This window comes from Hemitrygon akajei, chromosome 9, assembly GCF_048418815.1.
Source record: "Hemitrygon akajei chromosome 9, sHemAka1.3, whole genome shotgun sequence".
NCBI classification, from domain to species: domain Eukaryota; kingdom Metazoa; phylum Chordata; class Chondrichthyes; order Myliobatiformes; family Dasyatidae; genus Hemitrygon; species Hemitrygon akajei.
Window position 1 is genome coordinate 76,905,613 of NC_133132.1, and position 23,770 is coordinate 76,929,382.

The 23,770-nt window shown below is 43.0% G+C and overlaps 1 protein-coding gene across 2 annotated transcripts in view; it reads right to left on the reverse strand.

The window, feature by feature from the left end:
- The window catches only part of LOC140733276 (uncharacterized), a 90,871-nt gene that overhangs the window by 8,809 nt on the left and 58,292 nt on the right, over positions 1-23,770 (reverse strand). Inside the window, exons 17-21 of one of the 2 annotated variants that reach the window (XM_073056400.1) lie at positions 21,663-21,785; positions 15,251-15,379; positions 9,393-9,588; positions 8,904-9,028; positions 2,263-2,450 (exon numbers count right to left, since the gene is read on the reverse strand). In XM_073056400.1, coding sequence (XP_072912501.1) covers positions 2,263-2,450; positions 8,904-9,028; positions 9,393-9,588; positions 15,251-15,379; positions 21,663-21,785 — 761 coding nt within the window. Of the gene's footprint in view, positions 1-2,262; positions 2,451-8,903; positions 9,029-9,392; positions 9,589-15,250; positions 15,380-21,662; positions 21,789-23,770 lie in introns of both variants that reach the window. The other variant, XM_073056399.1, reaches the window with a different exon arrangement.

Consider the following 23,770-nt stretch of genomic DNA (forward strand, 5'->3'; position numbering starts at 1 on the left):
TCAAGTTGTCGAGTGTTCTTTTTGTAAAGTAGAAGTTAGCACACTGCACTTAGAACATCGTGTGCTCTTCTGGTCACCACACTGGAGAGATACAGAGGAGATTCAACAAGATGTTGCACAAACTGGAGGATTACAGTTATAGCGACTGGTTGGATAGGCTGACCACATTTTCCCTTCATGAGTCCTGATGAAGGGTCACAGCCCAAAATGTCTACTGTTTATTCCTCTTCATAGATGCTACCTGACCTGCGGACTTCCTCCAGCATTTTGTGTGTTACTCTGGATTTCCAGCATCTGCAAAATCTCGTGTACTTTTGAAGTGGATAAAGCATTGTAGAATGTGGGTAAGGGGTAAGGTGAAATAAGCAGAGGAGTTACATGAAATTGGCTATTGGGCAAAAGAGAAATGAATGGAGACCAACTATATATAGTTCAGGATGCCCCTATACTTTCAACATTGCACATGCTTGTACGAGTGTGTCCTCATTAACCAGTGCAGACTGTTCCAAGTAAATACATACAATATTAAAGAAAAACTATTGAAGCTTATATAAAAGCAGAGCTGTAGCAACGATTCCCATTACCACAGTGTATGTCAAGGACTGGCCTAGACAGAATTCGGGTATAAATATGAGCTTCAAAGACCACTTTGAACCAAATAAAACATCTAAAGCTTTTAGGCTTGGAAGTAAATATTCTACAACTTCAGCTTGTAACAGAAGCACCCACTTGTATCATGTGCAGTAAAAATTTATATAAAACTGTTAATATTATCAATGGAAATGTCGATTGCCATTTTTTCCAACAACCTCCTTTGCCTAATTTATTAGAAAATGGAAACATTTGACTTTGATCTAATATCCCACATTCGATCTGGTACAAATTAATGAGCTCTGTTATGCAGATACTTAAAAGTGCAAAGGGAGATGCAGAATTAATATGCATGTTATGATCAGTCAGTTCTTGGCTTGCAGGTGTAAATACGAGTTGCTGCAAATTCAAATTGGCATCCAATTTTCATAATTCTGAAATGCGATGTGGTACCAAAACAAGCCCAGAAGCACCATGGTGCACATATATCTTGCTTTCCAGGTCATCAAAAGAGCCCAAGGACTGTTGTATTATTCTGCCACTTGTACCCAAGTAATCGATAACCCCATATTGGCAATGACTGTATTTTAGATTTCTGATTAGTTGCCTTGTATAGGGAAACAAGGGACGCAGCACCTGTTTTAATCCAATGTGGCTTCATGCAAGAGGACGTACAGGAGAAGTCTGGTCTGGTTCACTCGGGATTCCAAAGGGAATGCTGCAACTGAAACAATGGCAGACCACTAAAAGATAAATTCAACCCTTAAAAAACCTCACTAAGATTCTTGCAGCCTGCACAAAATGAAGCTGGAGGATAATTTTGGGAGAGACAAGGGAAAGGAGACACAGGCTGGAAACTGGAACAACAAACAATCTGCTGGAGGAACGGAGGAGGTTGAGCAGAATCTGGGTGGGGGGGGGGGGGGGGGTTTGGGTAAAATGTTGCCGTCTCAGGTTGAAACCCTGCATTATGATCACAATCATTTTGTGATGGCTCCTTGTCTCACCATTGGGCTGTGTTTCTATTTATGGACTTGACATGAGCTTTAAGCAATTCACACAGCTTTGTGGACCTTCTCTTTGCCTTTCTCTGATACCTCCCTTTGCTGGGCACTGCTAATCTATTGGTACCAGTTTAACACAAGTTTTATTCATTTTTTTTATAGAACCTGGTTGTAACCAGCAAGGGCAGCATTTAAGGTTCATCCCTTACTACCCTTGAGATGGTGGTAGCAGTGAGCCATTTCCTTTAACTACTGCCATCTTTCTGGCAAACGTACTCTCCCAGTGCTTTTGTAAAGCAGAATTCCAGGCAACAGCAAGATCTTTCCAAGTCAGGGTGATGTGAGATTTGAAGGTAAACAAGCACGTGATGGTGCTACCCTGTGCCCATTGTCCTTGCCCCCCTTGGTGGTAGATGTCAGGTGTTTGGGAATGCCAAGGAAGTACAAGTACAGCTCAAGGATGATTCACCCAACTTCTTTCCCTCCACTCCACAAGAAATATCCTCATTTCCAAGAGAGGTTATAGATAAGCCCAAAGCTGAGGAGGTCAGTGGATCCAATGGTCAGTATGTCTGCTAGGTAAAATTACAATAAATCAATTAATTGTTTTAATTTGTTTCTTATCTGTGTGCCCCAAATCGCAGGAGCAGATTAATTGAGAGTTTACCTGAACATCTCATCTCCCATTGTAATTATCTGTCCATCTGGCAATGTGTACTGCAGCTCTCTGACATTTTCAGGGCTATTCAGCTCTGCTTCGTAATCTTCAGAAACATAACAGTGCTTCTCCTTGATATCTCGGACAATTTCCCGCTCTGCAGTCGAATTAAATGAATATCCTCTTTCTTTCAATAGCTGTAAAGCAAGACGTTGCTAAATTATTTTGAATCTGAAATAAAACAAACCACATCCATGGAGACAGGAACAGCGTCTGCAACGTTTAGACCCACAGGCTAGATGCTGCTGTCCACAACAGGGGGGAGTTCCTGATGTTCAACCATTTGAATCCCACTCCGCATTCCCATTCCATGGGCTCCTCTGTTGCTACGATGAGGCCACTCTCAGGTTGGAGGAACAACATGTCATGTTCCATCTGTGTAGCCTCCAACCTGAAGGCATGAAACTCAATTTCTCCAACTTCTGGTAATCTTTTAACCACTCTCCCCCCTCATACTCTGTTTTTCCATTTCCCCATTCTTTAATCCCTTCTCTTCTCCTCACCTACCTCTGCTGTCCATCCTCCTCCTCTTTCTGTGGTCCACGCTCCTCCATCAGATTCCTCCTCCTTCAGCCATTTGCCTCTTTCACCCAATACCTCCCAGCTTCTCACTTCATCCCCCCCTCACCTGGCTTCCCCCAGCACCTTCCAGCATGTGCTCCTTCCCCTCCCCTCACCTTCCTATTCAGTATTGAGCAAGGGTCTCAGCTCTGTTCCTCTCCATAGATGCTGCCTGACCTGCCAAATTCAACCAGCATTTTATGTGTTTTACTCTGGATTTCCAGCATTTGAAGAGCCACCTGCATTTATTATTTGTTGCATAAGCTGCAAAGTTTATCCAGCATTTTCTGTTTTTATATCAGAAACTATTCCCCTCAAAAAAGAAAATACAATACGGCATAGGACGAGGCCCTTCAGCCCTCAATGTTGTGCCAACTCATCACTCTAATGACACCTAATTTAACTAACCCCTTCTGCTTGCACACAAGACCATAAGACATAGGAGCAGAATTAGGCCATCAAGTCTGCTTCACCATTCAATCATGGCCGATCCTTTTTTCCTCCTCCTCAGCCCCACTTCTTAGCCTTCTTCCCGTAAACTTTAACGTCCAATCAAGAGCTTATCAAGCTCTACCTTATGCACACCCAATGACCCGGCCTCCACAGCCGCCTGTGCTAACAAATTCACCACCATCTGCTTAAAGAAATTTCTCCACAACTTGATCCTGAGGCTGTGCTCTCTTGTCCTAGACTCCCCCACCATGGGAAACATCCTTTCCAGATCTCCTCTGTCTAGGTCTTTCAACATTCAAAAGGTTTCAGTAAGATTCCCCCTTCATCCTTCTGAATTCCAGAGAGTACATATCCAGACCCAGAACCATCAAACGTTCCTCGTATGATAACCCTTTCAATCCTGAAATCATCCTTATGAACATCTTCTGAACTCTCTCCAATGCCAGCACATTTTTCTTAGATGAGGGGCCCAAAACTGTCCACAATATTCAAGGTGAGACCTCAGCAGTGCCTTATAAAGCCTCCACCTCACATCTGTGCTCTTGTATTCTATACCTCTTGAAATGAATGTTAACATTGCCTTTGCCTTCCTTACCACCGACTCTACAGTTGAAGTCAGAAGTTTACATACACCTTAGCCAAATACATTTAAACTCAGTTTTTCACAATTCCTGACATTTAATCCTAGAAAACATTCCCTGCCTTAGGTCAGTTAGGAAACTGGAAACTGGCCTTAGAAAATTTGTGGGCGGAACTGAAAAAGCGTGTGTGAGCAAGGAGGCCTACAAACCTGACTCAGTTACACCAGTTCTGTCTGGAGGAATAGAACAAAATTCCAGCAACTTACTGTGAGAAGCTTGTGGAAGGCCACCCAAAATGTTTGACCCAAGTTAAACAATTTAAAGGTAATGCTACCAAATACTAACAAAGTGTATGCAAACTTCTGACCCACTGGAAAAGTGATGAAAGAAATAAAAGCTGAAATCATTCTCTCTACTATTATTCTGACATTTCACATTCTTAAAATAAAGTCGTGATCCTAACTGATCTAAGACAGGGAATGCTTTCTAGGATTAAATGTCAGGAATTGTGAAAAACTGAGTTTAAATGTATTTTGCTAAGGTGTATGTAAACTTCTGACTTCAACTGTATCTGCAAGTTAACCTTTAGGGTACTCTGCATAAGGACTCCCAAGTCCCTTTCTACCTCAGATTTTTGGATTTTCTTCCCCATTTAGAAAATAGTCTGCACATTTATTTCTACTATCAAGGTGCATGACCATGCATTTTCCAACATTGTATTTCATTTGCCACTTTCTTGCCCATTCTCCTAATCTGTCCAAGTGCTTCTGCAGCCTATCTGTTTCCTCAACACTATCTGCCCCTACACTAATCTTTGTATCTTCTTCAAACTTGGCAACAAAACTAACTATTCCATCATCCAAATCACTGACATACAGCATAAAAGGAAGTGGTCCCAACAAAGACCCCTGCGGAACACCACTAGTCACCGGCAGCCAACCAGAAAAGGATCCTTTTATTCCCACTTGCTGCCTCCTACCAATCAGCCAATGCTCCAACCATGTCAGTAACTTTCCTGCAATACCATGGGCTCTTTCTCTAGTGCCTTTAACACCATCCAGCCCAAGATCTTAAGGCACAAACTAACGGAGATGGGAGTAGACTCTCACATGGTGGATTGGATAGTGGACTACTTGACAGATAGACCTCAGTATGTGCGGTTGGGAGACTGTAGGTCTGACACGGTGGTCAGTAGCACAGGAGCGCCGCAGGGAACCGTACTCTCTCTGGTCCTGTTCACCCTGTACACATCAGACTTCCAATATAATTCGGAGTCCTGCCATGTGCAGAAGTTCGCTGATGACACGGCCATAGTGGGGTGTGTCAGGAATGGACAGGAGGAGGAGTATAGGAAACTGATACAGGACTTTGTGATATGGTGCAACTCAAACTACCTGCGTCTCAATATCACCAAGACCAAGGAGATGGTGGTGGACTTTAGGAGATCTAGGCCTCATATGGAGCCAGTGATCATTAATGGAGAATGTGTGGAGCAGGTTAAGACCTACAAGTATCTGGGAGTACAGTTAGACGAGAAGCTAGACTGGACTGCCAACACAGATGCCTTGTGCAGGAAGGCACAGAGTTGACTGTACTTCCTTAGAAGGTTGGCGTCATTCAATGTCTGTAGTGAGATGCTGAAGATGTTCTATAGGTCAGTTGTGGAAAGCGCCCTCTTCTTTATGGTGGCGTGTTGGGGAGGAAGCATTAAGAAGAGGGACGCCTCACGTCTTAATAAGCTGGTAGGGAAGGCGGGCTCTGTCGTGGGCAAAGTACTGGAGAGTTTAACATCGGTAGCTGAGCGAAGGGCGCTGAGTAGGCTACGGTCAATTATGGAAAACTCTGAACATCCTCTACATAGCACCATCCAGAGACAGAGAAGCAGTTTCAGCGACAGGTTACTATCGATGCAATGCTCCTCAGACAGGATGAAGAGGTCAATACTCCCCAATGCCATTAGGGTTTACAACTCAACCGCCAGGACTTAAGAACTTTTTAAAAGCTATTATTAATGCTTTTTGAGATAGTGATTTAGATGCATATCATATTTTTTTACTGAGTTAAGTATTGTATGTAATTAGTTATGCTACAACAAGTGTATGGGACATTGGAAAAAAGTTGAATTTCCCCATGGGGATGAATAAAGTATCTATCTATCTATCTATCTTAACTTGATAAGCAGCCTCATGTGTGACACCTTGTTAAAGGCCTTCTGAAAGTCCAAATGTACATCCACTGCATCCCTTTGATCTATCCTACTTGTAATCTCCTCAAAGAATTCCAACAGGTTTGTCAGGCAAGGTTTTCCTTCAAGGAAGCCATACTGACTTTGACCCATCTTGTCCTGTGTCACCAAGTACTCCATTAATGTCATCCTTAACAATTCACTCCAACGTCTTCCTAACCACTGAGGTCAGGCTAACTGGTCTATAATTTCCTTTCTGTTGCCTTCCTTCTTTCTTAAACACTGGAGTGAATTTTGCAATTTTCCAGCCCTCTGGCACCATGCCAAAATCAAATGATTTTTGAATGATCATTACTAATGCCCCCACAATTTCTACCGATACCTCTTTTCAGAAACTTAGGGCGCAATTCATCTGGTCCGAGTGACTTATGTACCCTTAGGTCTTTCAGCTTTTTGAGCAGCTTCTCCCTTGTAATAGTAACTGCACTCTTCTCTTCCCTCGCACCCTTCAACATCTGGCTAGTGTCTTCCACGGTGAAGACTGATGCAAAATACTCATTTGGATCATCTGCCATTCCCTTGTCCCCCGTTATTATTTCTCCGTCCTCATTTTTTAGTGTTCCTATACCAAATCCCATCTCTCATTTTTTTAGGTTTTTAAAAGCTTCCCAATATCTGTCTTCACACTAATTTTTGCTTTGTTGTACGCCCTCTCTTTTGCTTTTACATTATCTTTGACTTCCCTTGTCAGCTACAGTTGTACTATTCTGTCATTTGAGTATTTCTTTGTTTTTGAAGTACATCTATCCTGCACTTTCCTCATTTTCTTTCCAGAAACTCACACCATTGCTGCTCTGCTGTCATCTCTGCCAGCATCTCTTATCAATTTACTTTGGCCAACTCCTCTCTCATACCACTGCGATTTCCTTTGCACCACTGAGATACTGCTATGTCATGCTTTACTCTCTGCCTATCAAATTTTAAGTTGAACCCAATTATACTGTATTGTTATCACTGCCTCCTAAGGGTTCTTTTACCTCAAGCTCCTAATTGCCTCTGGTTCATTACATAACAGTGCAGCTGATTGCTCTAAAAAGCCATCTTGTAGGCATTCAATGAACTCGCTCTCGAGATCCATTATCAATCTGATTTTCGGCAATCAAAATCTGCCAAGACTATCATAACGTTGTCCTTTTCACACACCTTTTCATCTTCCCCTTCTAACCTGTGATCCACATCCCAGCTACTGTAGGGAGGCCTGTAAATAACTGCCATCGGGTCCTTTTACCTTGCAGTTTCTTAACTCAACCCACAAGGATTCAATATCTTCTGATCCTATGTCACATCTTTCTACTGATGTGATGCCATTGTTTAGCAGCAGAGCCACACCACCCCCTCTGCCTACCTTCCTATCCTTCTGATACAACATGCAACCTTGAACATTCAGCTCCCAACTACAACCATTGTTCAACCATGATTCAGTGACGGCCACAACATCATTCGTGAATCTGTAGTAGTGCAACAAGATCATCCACCCTATTTCTTATACTCTGCATTGAGATAAAACACTTTGAGTACTGTGCCTGCTACCCTTTTTGATTCTGCGTTCCTAATGCACTGATACCCTGCTGGCTGCAATTTTGTCCTATCATCTGCCTGCAAGCTATCTTTACTTTTTTATCATCTGTCCTATCCTGAGTCCATTCACTCTGGTTCCCACATTTATAGAATCAAATGCTTGTGTTAAATTAAATTTCATAACAGGCAGCAGTGTTACTGGACACAAATCTCGCTGGCACTGCCACTCTAATCTTTTCTACACAAACAAAATTGGCCACCTTTTCACCCAGTGGCTTCAAACCATCTTCCTTACCCTTAGGGAATGGCCACAAGTTATCCCATTCACCATTCACAAAACGACAATATAATAACAATGAGTAATGGTGCGGCAAGGTAACGTAGCGGCTAGTGCACACGCTTTATAAAGCCAGCGATCACCAATCAGGGTTCGACTCCTGTCGTTGTCTGCAAGGAATTTGTATCCCGAGACCTCTAGGTACTCCAGTTTCCGCCCATATTTCAAAACGTATGGTGAGGGTTAGCGGACTGTGGGCATGCCACGTTGGCAGCGGAAGTGTGCTGCCCCAGCACAATGCTCAATATTTTGGTCCTTCACACAAAACGGCACATTTCACTGTATGCCTTGATGCACATGACAAAGCTAATCTTTAATCTTTTACAAAAATATCAATTGCAAAGTCCCATGGATATAAATCATATGACAGCCCTTTCCGGTTTCTTTAAAAAAAATCAAAAAGTAACTGCAGACGTGGAAATCTGAAATCAAAACAGAAAGTACTGGAAACACTCAGCAGACCAGGCAGCAGCCATGGAAAGAGAAACAGAGTTATTTTTCAGGTCAATGACCATTTGACCTGAAACATCGCTCCATTGCGATTCACGCAGCTGAGTGCTTCCAGCAGTTTTTCTCTTTATTTCTTATTGTGCAAGATCAGACTGTTCTGTGCAAATAGAAGCTCAGTAGGTTTAAAAATGACAAAATCTTGAAAACGAATCCCAGAATGGAACAAAGGAATGGGAGACGGTCATTCAGTTCCTCAAACCTATTCTTCAGTTCAGTAAGATCCTGGCCAATCTGTGCCTTGATGAATCTATACTTCTGGGTTCCCGGTTGTTGCACTTGGGTGATTGCAAGCCTTCTCCAGCAACTTAACTCATCTGTCTGATCACTATGCTCGTCCCTATAGTACTAGATATTCTGTTGATTTTGAAACAATAATCTTCCATACCTTTTTGAGATGCTCTGTGAGATCACGACCAGCTAGATTTAAGCGCTGAATGGCATGGGGGAGGTTGTACCCTTCATACACTGGCACAGTGTGTGTAACTCCATCTCCAGAGTCCAAGATTATACCTGCCATTTGTAAAGCAGAAAGCATCTAATATTTGCAGTTCTGTGCACATTCAGAATGGTATCAACTCTTTTCGCAGTACATTTCAAAACAGTAACATTGGTTATTTCTCTCTAAAGATATCATGATCCAGCACTACTTTTGTTTGCATAGCTAACAACTATTTAAATAACTTGTGTGTTCTTATATGCCCCTCTCACTTCTTTAGAGAGCAAACTACATTCTATTTCATGACATTGTGGTACATTTGCACTGCTGGAGTTTGCTAATGATGGCAATGGGCAATTCCAGATCAAGGAGGTTGATGTCCAGCACCAACACATCCAATCTTTAATATGTACATTTTCAGAACACAACCTTGAATACCTGTAGTTCGCCCGGCAGAATAAAGTGCTAAAACGGCTTGCATTGCCACAAAAGTAAAAGGCACATTGAAGGCTTCAAACATGATTTCGACCATTCGCTCTCGGTTCCTGTGTGGGTTCATGGCTGCCTCAGTCAGGAGGATGGGGTGTTCTTCTGGATCTACGTGGAGTTGATGATAAAATGTGTGGTGCCAGATCTGAAATAAATACAATACTTTAAAAAAAATCATTTTCCAACAGGACTCCACTTAAATTCTCTCAATTATGAATCAGAACGTTGAGTTAAAAAACCACTACTAATTTGGAAGTTCAATGCAGTTTGATAACTTTCTGCAATAGTGAGTGTGTGCTACATTGTTGAAGGTGTTTTGTGATCAATAGAGGCCTGGTTCAGCACATCAAGGATAACGTTCAATAAATGGTAAAGAACCCACCCAGTGCTCTAACCTCTATCCATTTAATGCTCAGCTGATGAGTTATCCTTAGACTGATGCACCAGCTAATTTACAGGTGGTGAATTTTTTCATGAAAAATAGACAATCTAACATTAATTTCACATCTGTGAAGAACTTTGGGATTCCTGGAGAATATAAATATCAAAACTTTTCCACATACTCAGGACACGGTCAATTCTGGTAAGGCTATATTAGCTCAGCCTTTGTATTGATGAGGCTCCTGCTATGGAAGGCAGTAGAACTTGCAGCTTATTGGCAGCAACAATTAAAGACTGACACCCTGAAGGGAACCTTGGAGATAACTGTGCTGGCATTACATTGCTGTTCCATCCCCTCGTGAGGCAGATTTCTGGAAAACATCCAAACTGAGTACTGTAGTACATGCACATCTGGCAATACTGATTTTTAACCCATGCTGTGAACTTGGTTCCTAATTTCAATACCCATGAATTGCGGCAGTCTAAGTTATACAGCATTGAAGAAGGTCCTTTGGCCCAACCAATCCAATCTGACCACAATATCCACACAAGCAAGCCCCATTTGCCAATGTTTAGCCCATAAACTCCCAAATCTTTCCAATCCAAATATCTGTCCGATCGTCCTCTTAAGAATTATTGTGTTTCTATTGCTAGCTTCCTTTTCGGTGATCAGGTGAAAATTAATGACTTCAAGCATAGAAGCAAATGATGAAACCTGTTAAATGTTATTCCATCACAAAAAGAACAGCCATTCAGCAGCCGCCGCACAAAGACATTCAAGGTCAATGTCAAGGATATTGAATGGTGTAAGGTGTGGGAAACAAGTAAGGAAGTTATGGAACCTATGACAATTAAAGAGGTGGAAGTACTGGCGCTTTTAAGAAATTTAAAAGTGGATAAATCTCCGGGTCCCGACAGGATATTCCCCAGGACCTTGAGGGAAGTTTGTGTAGAGATAGCTGGAGCTCTGACGGAGATCTTTCAGATGTCATTAGAAATGGGGATTGTGCTGGAGGATTGGCGTATTGCTCATGTGGTTCCATTGTTTAAAAAGGGTTCTAGAAGTAAGCCTGGCAATTATAGACCTGTCAGTTTGACATCAGTGGTGGGTAAATTAATGGAAAGTATTCTTAGAGATAGTATTTATAATTATCTGGATAGACAGGATCTGATTAGGAGTAGCCAGCATGGATTTGTGCGTGGAAAGTCATGTTTGACAAACCTTATTGAATTTTTTGAAGTAGTTACGAGGAATGTTGACGAGGGTAAGGCAGTGGATGTAGTCTATATGGACTTCAGCAAGGCCTTTGACAAAGTTTCACATGGAAGGTTAGTTAAGAAGGTTCAGTCGTTAGGTATTAATGCTGGAGTAATAAAATGGATTCAACAGTGGCTAGATGGGAGATGCCAGAGAGTAGTGGTGGATAATTGTTTATCGGGATGGAGGCCGGTGACTAGCGGGGTGCCTCAGGGATCTGTTTTGGGCCCAATGTTGTTTGTAATATACATAAATGATCTGGATGATGGGGTGGTAAATTGGATTAGTAAATATGTCGATGATACTAAGGTAGGAGGTGTTGTGGATAATGAGGTGGGTTTTCAAAGCTTGCAGGGAGATTTATGCCGGTTAGAAGAATGGGCTGAACGTTGGCAGATGGAGTTTAATGCTGAGAAGTGTGAGGTTCTACATTTTGGCAGGAATAATCCAAATAGAACATACAGGGTAAATGGTAGGGCATTGAGGAATGCAGTGGAACAGAGAGATCTAGGAATAACAGTGCATAGTTCCCTGAAGGTGGAGTCTCATGTAGACAGGGTGGTGAAGAAGGCTTTTGGAATGCTGGCCTTTATAAATCAGAGCATTGAGTACAGAAGTTGGGATGTAATGTTAAAATTGTACAAGGCACTGGTAAGGCCAAATTTGGAATATTGTGTACAGTTCTGGTCACCGAATTATAGGAAAGATATCAATAAATTAGAGAGAGTGCAGAGACGATTTACTAGGATGTTACCTGGGTTTCAGCACTTAAGTTACAGAGAAAGGTTGAACAAGTTAGGTCTCTATTCATTGGAGCGTAGAAGGTTGAGGGGGGATTTGATCGAGGTATTTAAAATTTTGAGAGCGATAGATAGAGTTGATGTGAATAGGCTGTTTCCATTGAGAGTAGGGGAGATTCAAACGAGAGGACATGATTTGAGAGTTAGGGGGCAAAAGTTTAAGGGAAACACGAGGGGGTATTTCTTTTCTCAGAGAGTGATAGCTGTGTGGAATGAGCTTCCTTTAGAAGTAGTAGAGGCCAGTTCAGTTGTGTCATTTAAGGTAAAATTGGATAGGTATATGGACAGGAAAGGAGTGGAGGGTTATGGGCTGAGTGCGGGTAGGTGGGACTAGGCGAGATTAAGAGTTTGGCACGGACTAGGAGGGCCGGAATGGCCTGTTTCCGTGCTGTGATTGTTATATGGTTATATGTTATATGTTATATGTGAAGCAGATATGAAAGACTTTTTTTTTACTTCAGATTTCAGCATCTGCAAAATGCTGGAGGATCTTGACCCACTAAATTATTACAAGAGTTTGTTTCTTGTCTTTATCAAGGAAATTAACAAATGTTCTGGTTACGTTGAGTGACGAACACTTCAGGAATGTTGCAAGCATCACATGAATCTTCAAGAGGTTGAAATTCTCTTGTTCAGCACCTTTGGTATCAGAGAAACTGCATCTCGTCATCTCTCTTTCTGAAAGGGGACTGTTCTTTCTAATTACAGATACTTCCTGGGTCACTTCAGGGTGCCAAGGACTGCCTGAACCCGAAATTTCTGTAAGTCAGAAATGCTGCCTGTTGAGATCACGGAAGTTACACCTGCAGGTTAATTAACTATAGATTAAATCGTAGACCTTAGTTAGAATTAGCTAATTAGTATAAATCTGTACTACACATTCAAATACCAGACCACAAGGTATGCTGGACTATAGAATGCCAGCCCAGAATTTCATTCTGTAGGAACTTTGCTCCGTCTCTGGCCAAGTTAACCATGACTGAGGATTAGATGTGGACAACTGAACATACACACTCAATTTCTGCACACACCCAATATCAAAAGCCAAGCAATACCATCTGGTTCATACACTGTCCCAAAATACTCTCATACAAGCCATACGTTGACTTATTTAAAGTGCACAGTGTTACATGGAATACTTAAAAACTGGCCTTTCAGTTCCATTAACTACATCGACTAGAGTTTTATGCTTTCCTTAATCTTCTCCTACTCTATATTATCTAACCTTGTCAGAGTCAATGAATGGTTCCTAATTTTTCCATTTGGGAAGTTGAGATACTCAATAAAGAATATTTTTGCAAATGAGAAAGAATGAAGTTACTACTTTCATTTCAACATTACATTTTAAAAGCAACCTTATTCTGGTTTAATTCAATGTTACAGAGTTAATGTAACTGAACAAGACAATTTCTCATATTCAAAGAGACTTGAATCGAGCTAAATGTCAATTGAACTCTGGTTTAATTTGATGTTGCAGAGTTAATGTAACTCAACAAGACAATTTCTCATCCTCAAGGAGACTTGAATTGAGTTAAATGTCAATTGAACTCTGACAAACAACTTTTGTTTTACATAAAGCAATCGTGTACACATCTAAAGCTAGCAGCTGGCTTTATTGGCAATAAAATACAAAGTGGTAAAACTTAGTTAACCGGGTATCTTTGTAGACTTTCAACAAAATGCTTCAGCAATGGGCAATAAATTCTGACATTGCTGATCAATTAATAACAACTAACACAGGAATGATCAACAGGATCATATAAACATAAAAAGAGGAGAGTCTTGCCTCAATTTCAGAAGATAATAAAGAAAATCAAGGAGAGTGTTAATTTACATTCAGATAAGAAGCTGCTGCAGTTAAAGTTCATTTATAGTTAACATCTTGAATGCATTTGCAAAGTTAAAACAGAAGGACAGCTGGAAAGCTTGAAATTTTACACTGCTATAAGCATTTCTGAGCTCACATTAAATTAGTTAGCTACAGATGATTAATTGAAGATGTTATAGCTATCATAGTAATGTAAAAAATTCAATTAGACATGTTAGTCTTTTGTACTTGTTATGACTCCAAAAATTAGCATTTCAAAGGAGATTCTACTTTAGAAGTTTGGCATTTCCTCTTCTATGTTAACGTTCAAGTCCATGACATTTACAGCTCAGAAAGGAGGTAATTTAGCCCCTTAGCTTCAGATTGAGTAGAGTTAAACAAGTTGGTATGTGCATGGAGAACAACTCAAGCCTAACTAGTCATCACGTTTAAAGCTCTTGAATTAATTTGTAAACCTCAATTTTCTATGCCAGCATTGCCTTCTTCCCAGTTTTCACAGGAACTGGGTTGTTGCTCTGACGTTGTAACCATTGCTTTACAATAGAGAATTATTCCTGTGGTTACCTGTTGGTGACAATCTTGTTACGTATTCACATCACAGCAGAGTTTATTTCCTAGGTACAGCATTTATTTTTTCTATATGAGTACAGCGGGAAAATGGAAGGAGTTGCCAGCAGAAGTGGTAGAGACAGAAACAATTACAACCTTTAAGACATTTGGACATTCCTTTTGACTAGGGTTTTTTTTTTCTTTTTTTTCTTCTTTTCGGTCCCTTGCTTTCAGCTCCCTTTTTTTTCTGGTAGTAGGCATTATTATCCTCTGTTGCTAAGTGTATTCACAGTCTGGGAGTTTGACTGTCCGGACTTATACTCTTTATACTGTGTGGTGGTTGGTCTGGAGTTGTTTTTTTTCTTGTGTTGTGGGGCTTGGGGAGGACACTAAGCTCACTTGTCTTTAATTTAGGTGGGTTTTTTTGTTAAATTCTCTTCCTTTGTAGCATATTGTTATTGTATGCTTAATCTTGCACTGTATTAATGCTCTTCATTGGGATTTGGGGTTTTTAATTTTGTAAAATGTTTTGAAAAACTAATAAAAAAATATTTTTAAAAAAGACATTTGGACAAGTGAATAGATAAGAATGTTTTGGAGGGATACAGAACAAATACAGGGAAATAGGACCAGCTGAGGGAGGCATTTTAGTTGCCAGAGACTGAGATTCTACACCCCTCTGGACTCTCATGTGTATTATTTTTATACAAACAACTGTTAGCCCTTTTAAAATTAGATATTCATAGTCATGCAGCATGACAAAGTTACACAATATGTCTCCAGTCCTTCCTCTTCCCACAGAATTGCATGGCTAGCAATCAGAAGAAAGTTGATGAATTTTATTTGTCATCTTTCCTAACCCTGCTACTACCCTGGCCTCCATTACTTACCATTCTGAACAAATATCTACCCAGTCATTTTGGTTAAAATGCTTGATAAGTATCCTGAATCCTCTAGCCTTCAAAGTGATAGATGTTGCAGGCTGGTGTACCTGTTCTATTTCTTCCCAGTTGGTCACAATTCCATGCTCCAATGGGTAATGCAGAGAAAGAACTCCTCGCAAGTGCTGAGCGTCATGGCCAATGTAAACATCCCGCTGGTTCCTTCCATTGCAAACACTCTGTAGGCAAAACAAGCAGAACTGTAAAGCAGTTTAAGATTGCTTGCTTCTTTCAAATACCACATGGTCATTGTCAATTGTAACTATCGCATTACCAATGTGGAAACTTGCCTGCCAGCTAATCAAGAGTCGCCCAGTCAGGTAAAATTGTCTGCAAAGTGAATTTAAATATGTTGGCCTCAAAATTAAAAATATTAGAAGAATGTGGGAGAATGTTTACATTTTTGAATGTATAAGGGTGAAATCAGAGCCCAAATATACAGGTGAATGAATTAAGAGACAAAATTAGTTTTGTGCAATTATACGAAGTATGGTCAAGACATACAAAAAAGCTGGATGAACGCAGCAGGTCGGGCAGCATCCGTTGAAAGAAGCAGTCAACGTTTCGTGTCAAGACTCTTCGTCAGGACTAAAGGAGGGGGCAGGGGCCCTATAAAGAAGGTGGGGGGAGGGTGGAAAACTAATCAGAGGAAAGATCAAGGGGTGGGGGAGGGGAAGCAGGGAGGGGATACGCAGGAGAGGTGAAGAAGGAATCTAAGGAGAAAGCACTATGGGTAGTAGAAGAAGGCAGAATCATGAGAGAGGTGATAGGCAGCTAGAAGAGGAGACAGAGTGAAGGTGGGATGGGGGAAGGGAGAGGGAGGGAATTACCGGAAGTTGGAGAATTCGATGTTCATACCAAGGGGCTGGAGACTACCCAGACGGTAGATGAGATGTTGTTCCTCCAACCAAAGTTTGGCCTCATCATGGCAGTAGAGGAGGCCATGTATGGACATATCTGAATGGGAATGTGAAGGAGAGTTGAAGAGAGTGGCAACCAGGAGATCCTGACTGTTGTGGCGGACGGAGCGCAGGTGCTCGACGAAACGGTCCCCCAATCGGCGTCAGGTCTCGCCGATGTAGAGGAGGCTGCAATGGGAGCACCGGATGCAATAGATTACCCCAACAGACTCACAAGTGAAGTGTTGCCTCATCTGGAAGGACTGTTCGGGGCCCTGAATGGTGGTAAGAGAGGAGGTGTAGGGACAGGTGTAGCACTTACGCTTGCAGGGATAAGTGCCAGGTGGGAGATCTGTGGGGAGGGACGTGTGGACCAGGCAGTGGCGGAGGGAACGATCCCTGCGAAAAGCAGAGAGGGAAAGATGTGCTTGGTGGTGGGGTCCTGTTGAAGGTGGCGGAAGTTGCGGAGGATAATATGCTGGATCCGGAGGCTGGTGGGGTGGTAGGTGAGGACAAGGGGGACACGGTCCCTGTTGTGGAGACAGGGGGATGGAGTGAGGGTCGAAGTGCGGGAAATGGAGGAGATGCGGGTGAGGGCATCATTGATGATGGCAGAAGGGAAACCACGATTCTTAAAGAAAGAGGATATTTGGGATGTCCTGGAACGGAAAGCCTCATCCTTAGAGCAGATGCGGCAGAGACGGAGGAACTGGGAATAAGGAATAGAATTTTTGCATTTGGCAGGGTGGGAAGAGGTATAATCAAGGTAGTTCTGGGAGTCAGTGGGTTTATAGAAGATGTCAGTGGACAGTCTATCTCCAGAGATGGAGACCGAGAGATCGAGAAAGGGGAGAGAAGTGTCCGAGATGGACCAAGTGAATCTGAGGGCTGGGTGAAAGTTAGAGGCAAAGTCGATGAAATTGACGAGCTCAGCATGGGTGCAGGAAGCAGCACCAATGTAGTCGTCAATGTATCAAAGGAAAAGTTGGGGAGCAGTACCAGTATAGATTTGAAGCATAGACTGTTCCACATAACCCACAAAGAGGCAGGCATAGCTAGGGCCCATGCGAGTGCCCATAGCTACACCCTTGGTCTGAAGAAAGTGGGAAGAGCCGAAAGAGAAGTTATTCAGTGTGAGTACCAGTTCCGCCAACCTGAGGAGTGTGGTGGCGTTGGGGAACTGGTGAGGCCTATTGTCCAGAAAGTAGCGGAGGGCTTTGAGGCCTTCTTGATGGGGAATCGAAGTGTATAGGGATTGGACATCCATGGTGAAAATGAAGCGGTCGGGACCGGGGAACTGGAAGTTATTGAAGAGGTGGAGGGCATGGGATGTAGGTAGGGAGGGACTGTAGGCAGAGACAAGTTCGGTGGGACAGGAGCAGGCCAAAACTATAGGCCTACCAGGACAGTCATGCTTATGGACCTTGGGGAGGAGGTAAAAGTGAGCAGTGTGGGGTGTGGGAATTACGAGTTTTTTGGCTGAGGATGAAAGGTCTCCGGAGTTGATAAGGGCATGGGAGACAATGGTTTGATGTTTTTTGGTCGGGTCCTGTTCCAGGGGTAAGTAAGAGGAGGTGTCAGAGAGCTGCCGTTTGGCCTCACTGAGGTAGAGGTCAGACCACTACGGCACCACCTTTGTCTGCGGGTTTGATGGTGAGGTTAGGATTAGTGCGGAGAGAGTGGAGTGCAGTGCGTTCAGAGGGAGTGAGGTTGGAACAGGAGAGAGGAGCGGTGAAGTTGAGACAGTTGCTGTCTCGGCGACAGTTGGAGATGAAAAGATCGAGTGCAGGTAGAAGGCCCGGTGGGGGTGTCCAGGAGGAAGAGGAGGATTGAAGACGGGAGAATGGGTCATCAATAGGGGGAGGGGAATCCTTGTTAAAGTAGTAGGCTCGGAGACGTAAGTGACGGAAGAAGAGTTCAGCGTCATGCCGGGCATGAACTCACTGAGGTGTGGACGGAGGGGGACAAAAGTGAGGCCCTTGCTGAGCACAGAATGCTCTGCTTCAGAGAGGGGAAAGTCAGAGGGGATGGTGAAGACATGGCAAGGGTTGGGGCTGGGGTCAGAGGAGGGTAAAGAGTGGGAGGTCTCATGAGGGAGAGGGGGTTTGGGATGTTCAGGGAGAGCGGGCTGAGGGGAGGATGAGGGATCAGAGGAATGGAAGGAGGGTTGGGAGTCGCGGGGAGGATGGGGGTAGTAGAGGAATAAGACGAGCGGTAGGACCCAGGCGGCAGTAAGAGCGGTCCTGGTCTGGATAGGGTCAGGATCTCGGTTCGAGCTGGATCTAGAGCTATGAGTGTCGGAGTCTGCGGCCTGCAGGGCGCCAGAACTGAGGTCCAAATCAGAAGCGGGTGAGTCCATGGCGCGCTGGGGGCTGATGCCTATGCCTGGGAGGCCGTGGTTCCAGTCAGGGTTAGAGTCAGCGGTGGATGGGTCTTCGGCCGGAGGCCTGAGAAGTCAAAGTCCGAGAGGTTGGGGTCCAGGCTGGAGGCGGTCATCATGGGCTGCAGGCGGGCGAGCTTGTGATCCTTCTTGGACGCGAGGAAGGAGAAGAAATGGCAGTTGGAAGTGTGAATTCGGCGGAGAATGAAGTGTAGGAGAGGTCCATGGCAGACAGTGGAGAGCGAGGCCCACAGTGGTGGCAGAGAGAGAGACAGGGTCTGTTGGTATCTCCGCATGGCGGTGAGCGTGGCTCAGAGAATCCGGCGCGAGCAGCGGAGGGAGCAATGGTCAATAAAACAGCGGTACCAGGGATCCTCACTGGGCCCGAACTGGGAGGCCTGGAACCAGAGCTGGTATCCCTGCGGTACGAGATGGCAGCGGAGATACGTTCCCAAAAATGAGACGTGGCTGTGGTACCGTGTACGTTGTGCACACAAAGTATGGTCTTGTGCAATGGCAGGGCACTTAACAAGCCATCCATTCAAATGTACCCTCAAACGGATCAATTCCCCTGACTGACCATCCCTTTTCTTGTGCAAATCACGCAAGAAGAATTTCATCCCCAAAAGCCACTTCAGAAGAGGAAATTCCACAGGTCAGAGTTGCTGTTAAATGGGAAGGGCTCAGACTCCATTTGTCTTGATGAACACAGTTCTGGCCAATTGTAAACACCGTAGGAGAAAGCAGCCACTTGACAGACACTTCATCCATCATCCGAAACATTCATTCCTTCCACCAATGGCCCATAACTGTGTATCATCTACAAAATATGGTGCATTTATTCAGCTAGCATACTCCTAGAGTATCTGCCAAAGCACTGAGGTCAAGGGCACCTGCAGCTCTCCCTACAAATTGGTCATTCTCTTGACCTGGAAATGTATCACTACTCCTTTGCATTTGTGGAGATTGAGATTCTGAAAATCCCTGCCCAATATTACTGCAACTGCTCAAGGGCACAGTTCACAACAACTCTCTGAATGTTGGACATGCCAACAGACACTCACGGACAACACTACACCAATTGGCCTAATCTCAAATAATAATGAGGCTGCCTACAGTGAAGATAGCTGGCTGGTGGCGTAGTGGCATCAGCGCTGGACTTCGGAGCAAAGGCTCCTGAGTTCGAATCCAGCCAGCTCCCCTGCATGCTTTCGATCCGTGCTGGGTTGAGCATTGAGCTAGCAAATCGGCCTCGTAAAAACAAGAAAGCCTGCTAAGGAAATGGTGTCCCGATGACTCCACTTGGAGTTAAGGGCTTTCTTCTTCTTTCTTCTACAGTGAAGAAGTCATCACCGACACAGTGGTGTCAAGAAAACAACCTCTCCCTCAATGTTGCAAAAACAAAGGAATTGGTTGTGGACTACAGGAGGAATGGAGACAGCCTAGCCCCTATTGACATCAATGGATCTGGGGTAGAGAGGGTAAACAACTTTAAGTTCCTCAGCGTAAACATCACCGAGGATCTCACGTAGTTTGTTCATAATGGCTGTGTGGTGAAAAAGTCACAACAGTGCCTCCTTTACCTCAGGCAGTCGAAGAAGTTTGGTATGGGCCCCCAAATCCTAAGAACTCTCTATAGGAGCACAACTGAGAGCACCCTGACTGGCTACATCACTGCCCGGTATGGGAACTGCACTTCCCTCAATCACAGGACTCTGCAGAAAGTGGTGCGGACAGCCCAGCGCATCTGTAGATTTGAACTTCCCACTATTCAGGACATTTACAAAGATGGGCGTGTAAAAAGGGCCCAAAAGATCATTGGCAACCCAAGTCACCCCAACCACAAACTGTTCCAGCTGCTACCATCCGGGAAACAGTACCACAGCATAAAAGCCAGGACCAACAGGCTCCGGGACAGCTTCTTCCACCAGGCCATCAGACTGATGAACTCATGCTGACAATTGTATTTCTATTGACTGACCTGGTGTACATACTATTTATTACAAACTACTATAAATTGCTCACTTAGATGTTGGTGTATGGACTTTTACTCCTCAGGTATATGAAGAATGTAAGTACGAAGCCAATTCAATTACCAAAAAACGAAAATGTGAATCGAAAGGGGGGAGGAGGGGTACGAAAAACTAAATTGCACCAGAGCCAAAATCTTCATCCTGAGCCTCAGCCCAAACAATTCCTGCAGCCACAACTCCTACCAGGATGTTTAGCCTTGGACTGGATTGAAACCAATGAACTGGAATATAATGGCCACAGAGGTAAGCATCTCACCAGAAGCACAGCAATAACAGCTGCCCTGGGTGAAACACTTGCCCATTACTTGTAGCTCCAGGTCTAGAAATAAAAACAGGGAGAAATTCTGCAGAAATGGTGAAAAGCTAGTGGGAGTTACTCAGTCAACTTGCTTCTGTTCTGCCAAAGTTATGTTCGTTCAAGATCAAACCCAATTACTCTTTTACTCAAATGATTTTAATAAAAGTGATATAGGCCTGATTGCTTGAAATTGCATTGAACAAAACAGTTCCGAATTTTCTTACTGTTTATTTCCTGCCAGCAACCAGTCCCAAAAATCTCTACTTTGTGAACACAAACACACACAACTGACACTATACAAAAAAATGATCACTCTAAGCGTGGTGCAGTTTAAAACGGCCATGCAAGTGCACACGACTGAGGTTAGTTAGAAACCATTCAGCAACAATCTACTGCCCCAATTAATCTTGGATTCCTGACTACTTTCTTGGTTTAAGTTTTGTTCTTTAAGAACTGTCCCAAATAAATGGGACATTGGTTAAATGTCCCAATTAACCAATGGCCCCATTACTGGGAATGCTAACTTTTTTTTAGTTGGGAAAAGGAAAAGGCTCAACTGGAAGAAATCTATTCTATGACTTGGTCTACTGTTACGAGGCAAAATGTTTACGAGGCGGCATGAAAAAAATCATGTATTAGCCACTCCGGATTAAAGGCCGCAAAGTTCAAAGCTGTTCAAAATGTGGGAAAAAAGAAGCGGCTTAAAATCCGGAATCTACGGTAGATAACCAAATATTGATAGTATTATTGCAAAATCTGATTGTGTATGAAAACTCACTTTCAGAAACAGATTGCTAAAGTTTATGATTAATCTGGCTGCTTCATCCTGATCAGGCTGTTAACAATAGTTACCTCGTACTTTGGCCGTCCAATTACTGTGGGAAATATAGTTGTTGGTAATTCCTGATCGGCAAAGCCTGCTTTCATCAGACCAGAACCAGTATCCAATACAAGTGGCGTTTTATAATCACAGGCCTGCTAGAGACAAGTAGTAAACATCTGTTAACAGGCTGCACAATTCCCCAAACCCTCCCAGGGGCTTGAGCTTTAAATCAGGCATTATGAAGTTGTAGTTGGTGGACTAACTTGCATCAATTTTGGGATTCGCCTTTTTAAGAACAATTGTAATGAAGCAGTAAAGGTTATAGGGAGCCAACATGACACAATAACATGGAGCATCCTGAACATTCAGGCTGGTGGTGTGAGACTCCTGCCCAACCATCATAAATGCTTCTACTCAGCACCTGGGAGGACAGAAATAAGAGCTAACATTTTGTATTTATTAAAATATTGTTGACCGGAAATGTTAACTGCTCCTCTCTATCCAGCATCTTCTGCTTTTATGCTAGTTTCACTGGTCATTTAACCTAAGAGTTTGTCAAAACTTTACAGACACAGATGGATGCTTATATTACAAGGAAGCTACCCTTTAAAATGACCTCATTGGCCTCAAAGCACTTTGGAGAGCCCTCAGGATTTGAAAGATATGGCATAATTGCACCTTCTATGCACCCCGTCACCCAATACCATCTTGATATAACAAGACGGTGACCAGGAAGACACGTCCTCAATCTGTTGTTGCAGCAAACCAGATTTCAGCAAAATGCCTGAAACAAAATATTTGATTTTAAGACCCATGTACAGATCCTTCCTGTAGCTGCAGAAAAAAAAACTCAGTTAATTAAATATATCAGGATTGAAACAGAGCACCAGTAAAAGGTGATCTTGAAGCTAAAAGTTACCATTAAAATAACAGATCAATCCTTACCCAATCTAGTTTCTGCAAATGCAGATCCACCCCAGTGTGCTGGACTCTTAACTATCCTTGAAATGCATGGCATGGGAGATTAATGTTATCCTTGATAACAATGCCCATACACAGTCAAACGGAAATTGGCACTGACAGTACTGCCAAGTCAAATTAATTTTTTTTTCTGATTTAGATACAAGCTGAAAATTTAAAAGAAAAGCTTTCCTCTTCACTCTATTGTTGCCATGAATGATGAACATTAAAATTCTTCAAACATCGAACTTTGTTCATCTTATTTATTAATTCTTTTTTTTAGCAGTGTTGAGAAACAAAGGAATCTTGGGGTCCATGTCCGTAGATCCCTCAAAGTTTTCATGCAAGTTGGTAGGGTTGTTAAGGCAGCATATGGTGTGTTGGCCTTCTTAAGTCAAGGGCTAGACCACACTTGGGAGTATTGTGTTCAGTTCTGGTCGCCTCACTGTATGAAGATGTGTAAGCTTTAGAGCAGGGGCTCCCAACCTTTTCTCAGCCCTAGACACTTCCCATTCACTGAGGGCTTTGTGGACCCCTGTTTTAGAGGCTGCAGAGGAGATTTACCAGGATGCTGCCTGGATTAGAGAGCACATCTTATGAGTATTGATTGAGTGAACTAGAGCTTTACTCTGGAGCAAAGTTGGGGGAGTGGGGTAAGAATAGAGTGAAGAGGAGAGGTGACTTCATGGAAGTGTGTAAGATGATAACAAGCATGGACACATATTTTCACAGGGAGGGAACGGCTATTTCCGGAGGGCACACCTTTCTCCTGATTGAAAGAAAGTACAAAGGGGATGTCAGAAATGTGTTTATTTTCATTTTGATTTACACACAGAAAGAGGTGAGTGCATGGAACATCCTGCCAGGGTGGTGGTAGAGGCAGAAACATTAGGGGCATTTAAGAAATGCTTAAATAGGCACATAGATGATAGAAAGATGGAGAGCTATTTGGGAGGGAAGGGTTAGATTGATCTTACAGTAGGTCAAAAGGTTGGCACAAAATAGTGGGCCCACTATTTTGTGCTGTACTGTAAAGTTTTATGTTCATTATGTTTGACTTCTCACGCTACATTGTGGAAAATGTATTTCTGGTTAATCAGAGAGCTTTTCCCAGATTACCAAAATTTAGCCCACTAAATGCTGTTAAAAGAGATATTGCATTTAAAATCAAGTCAGA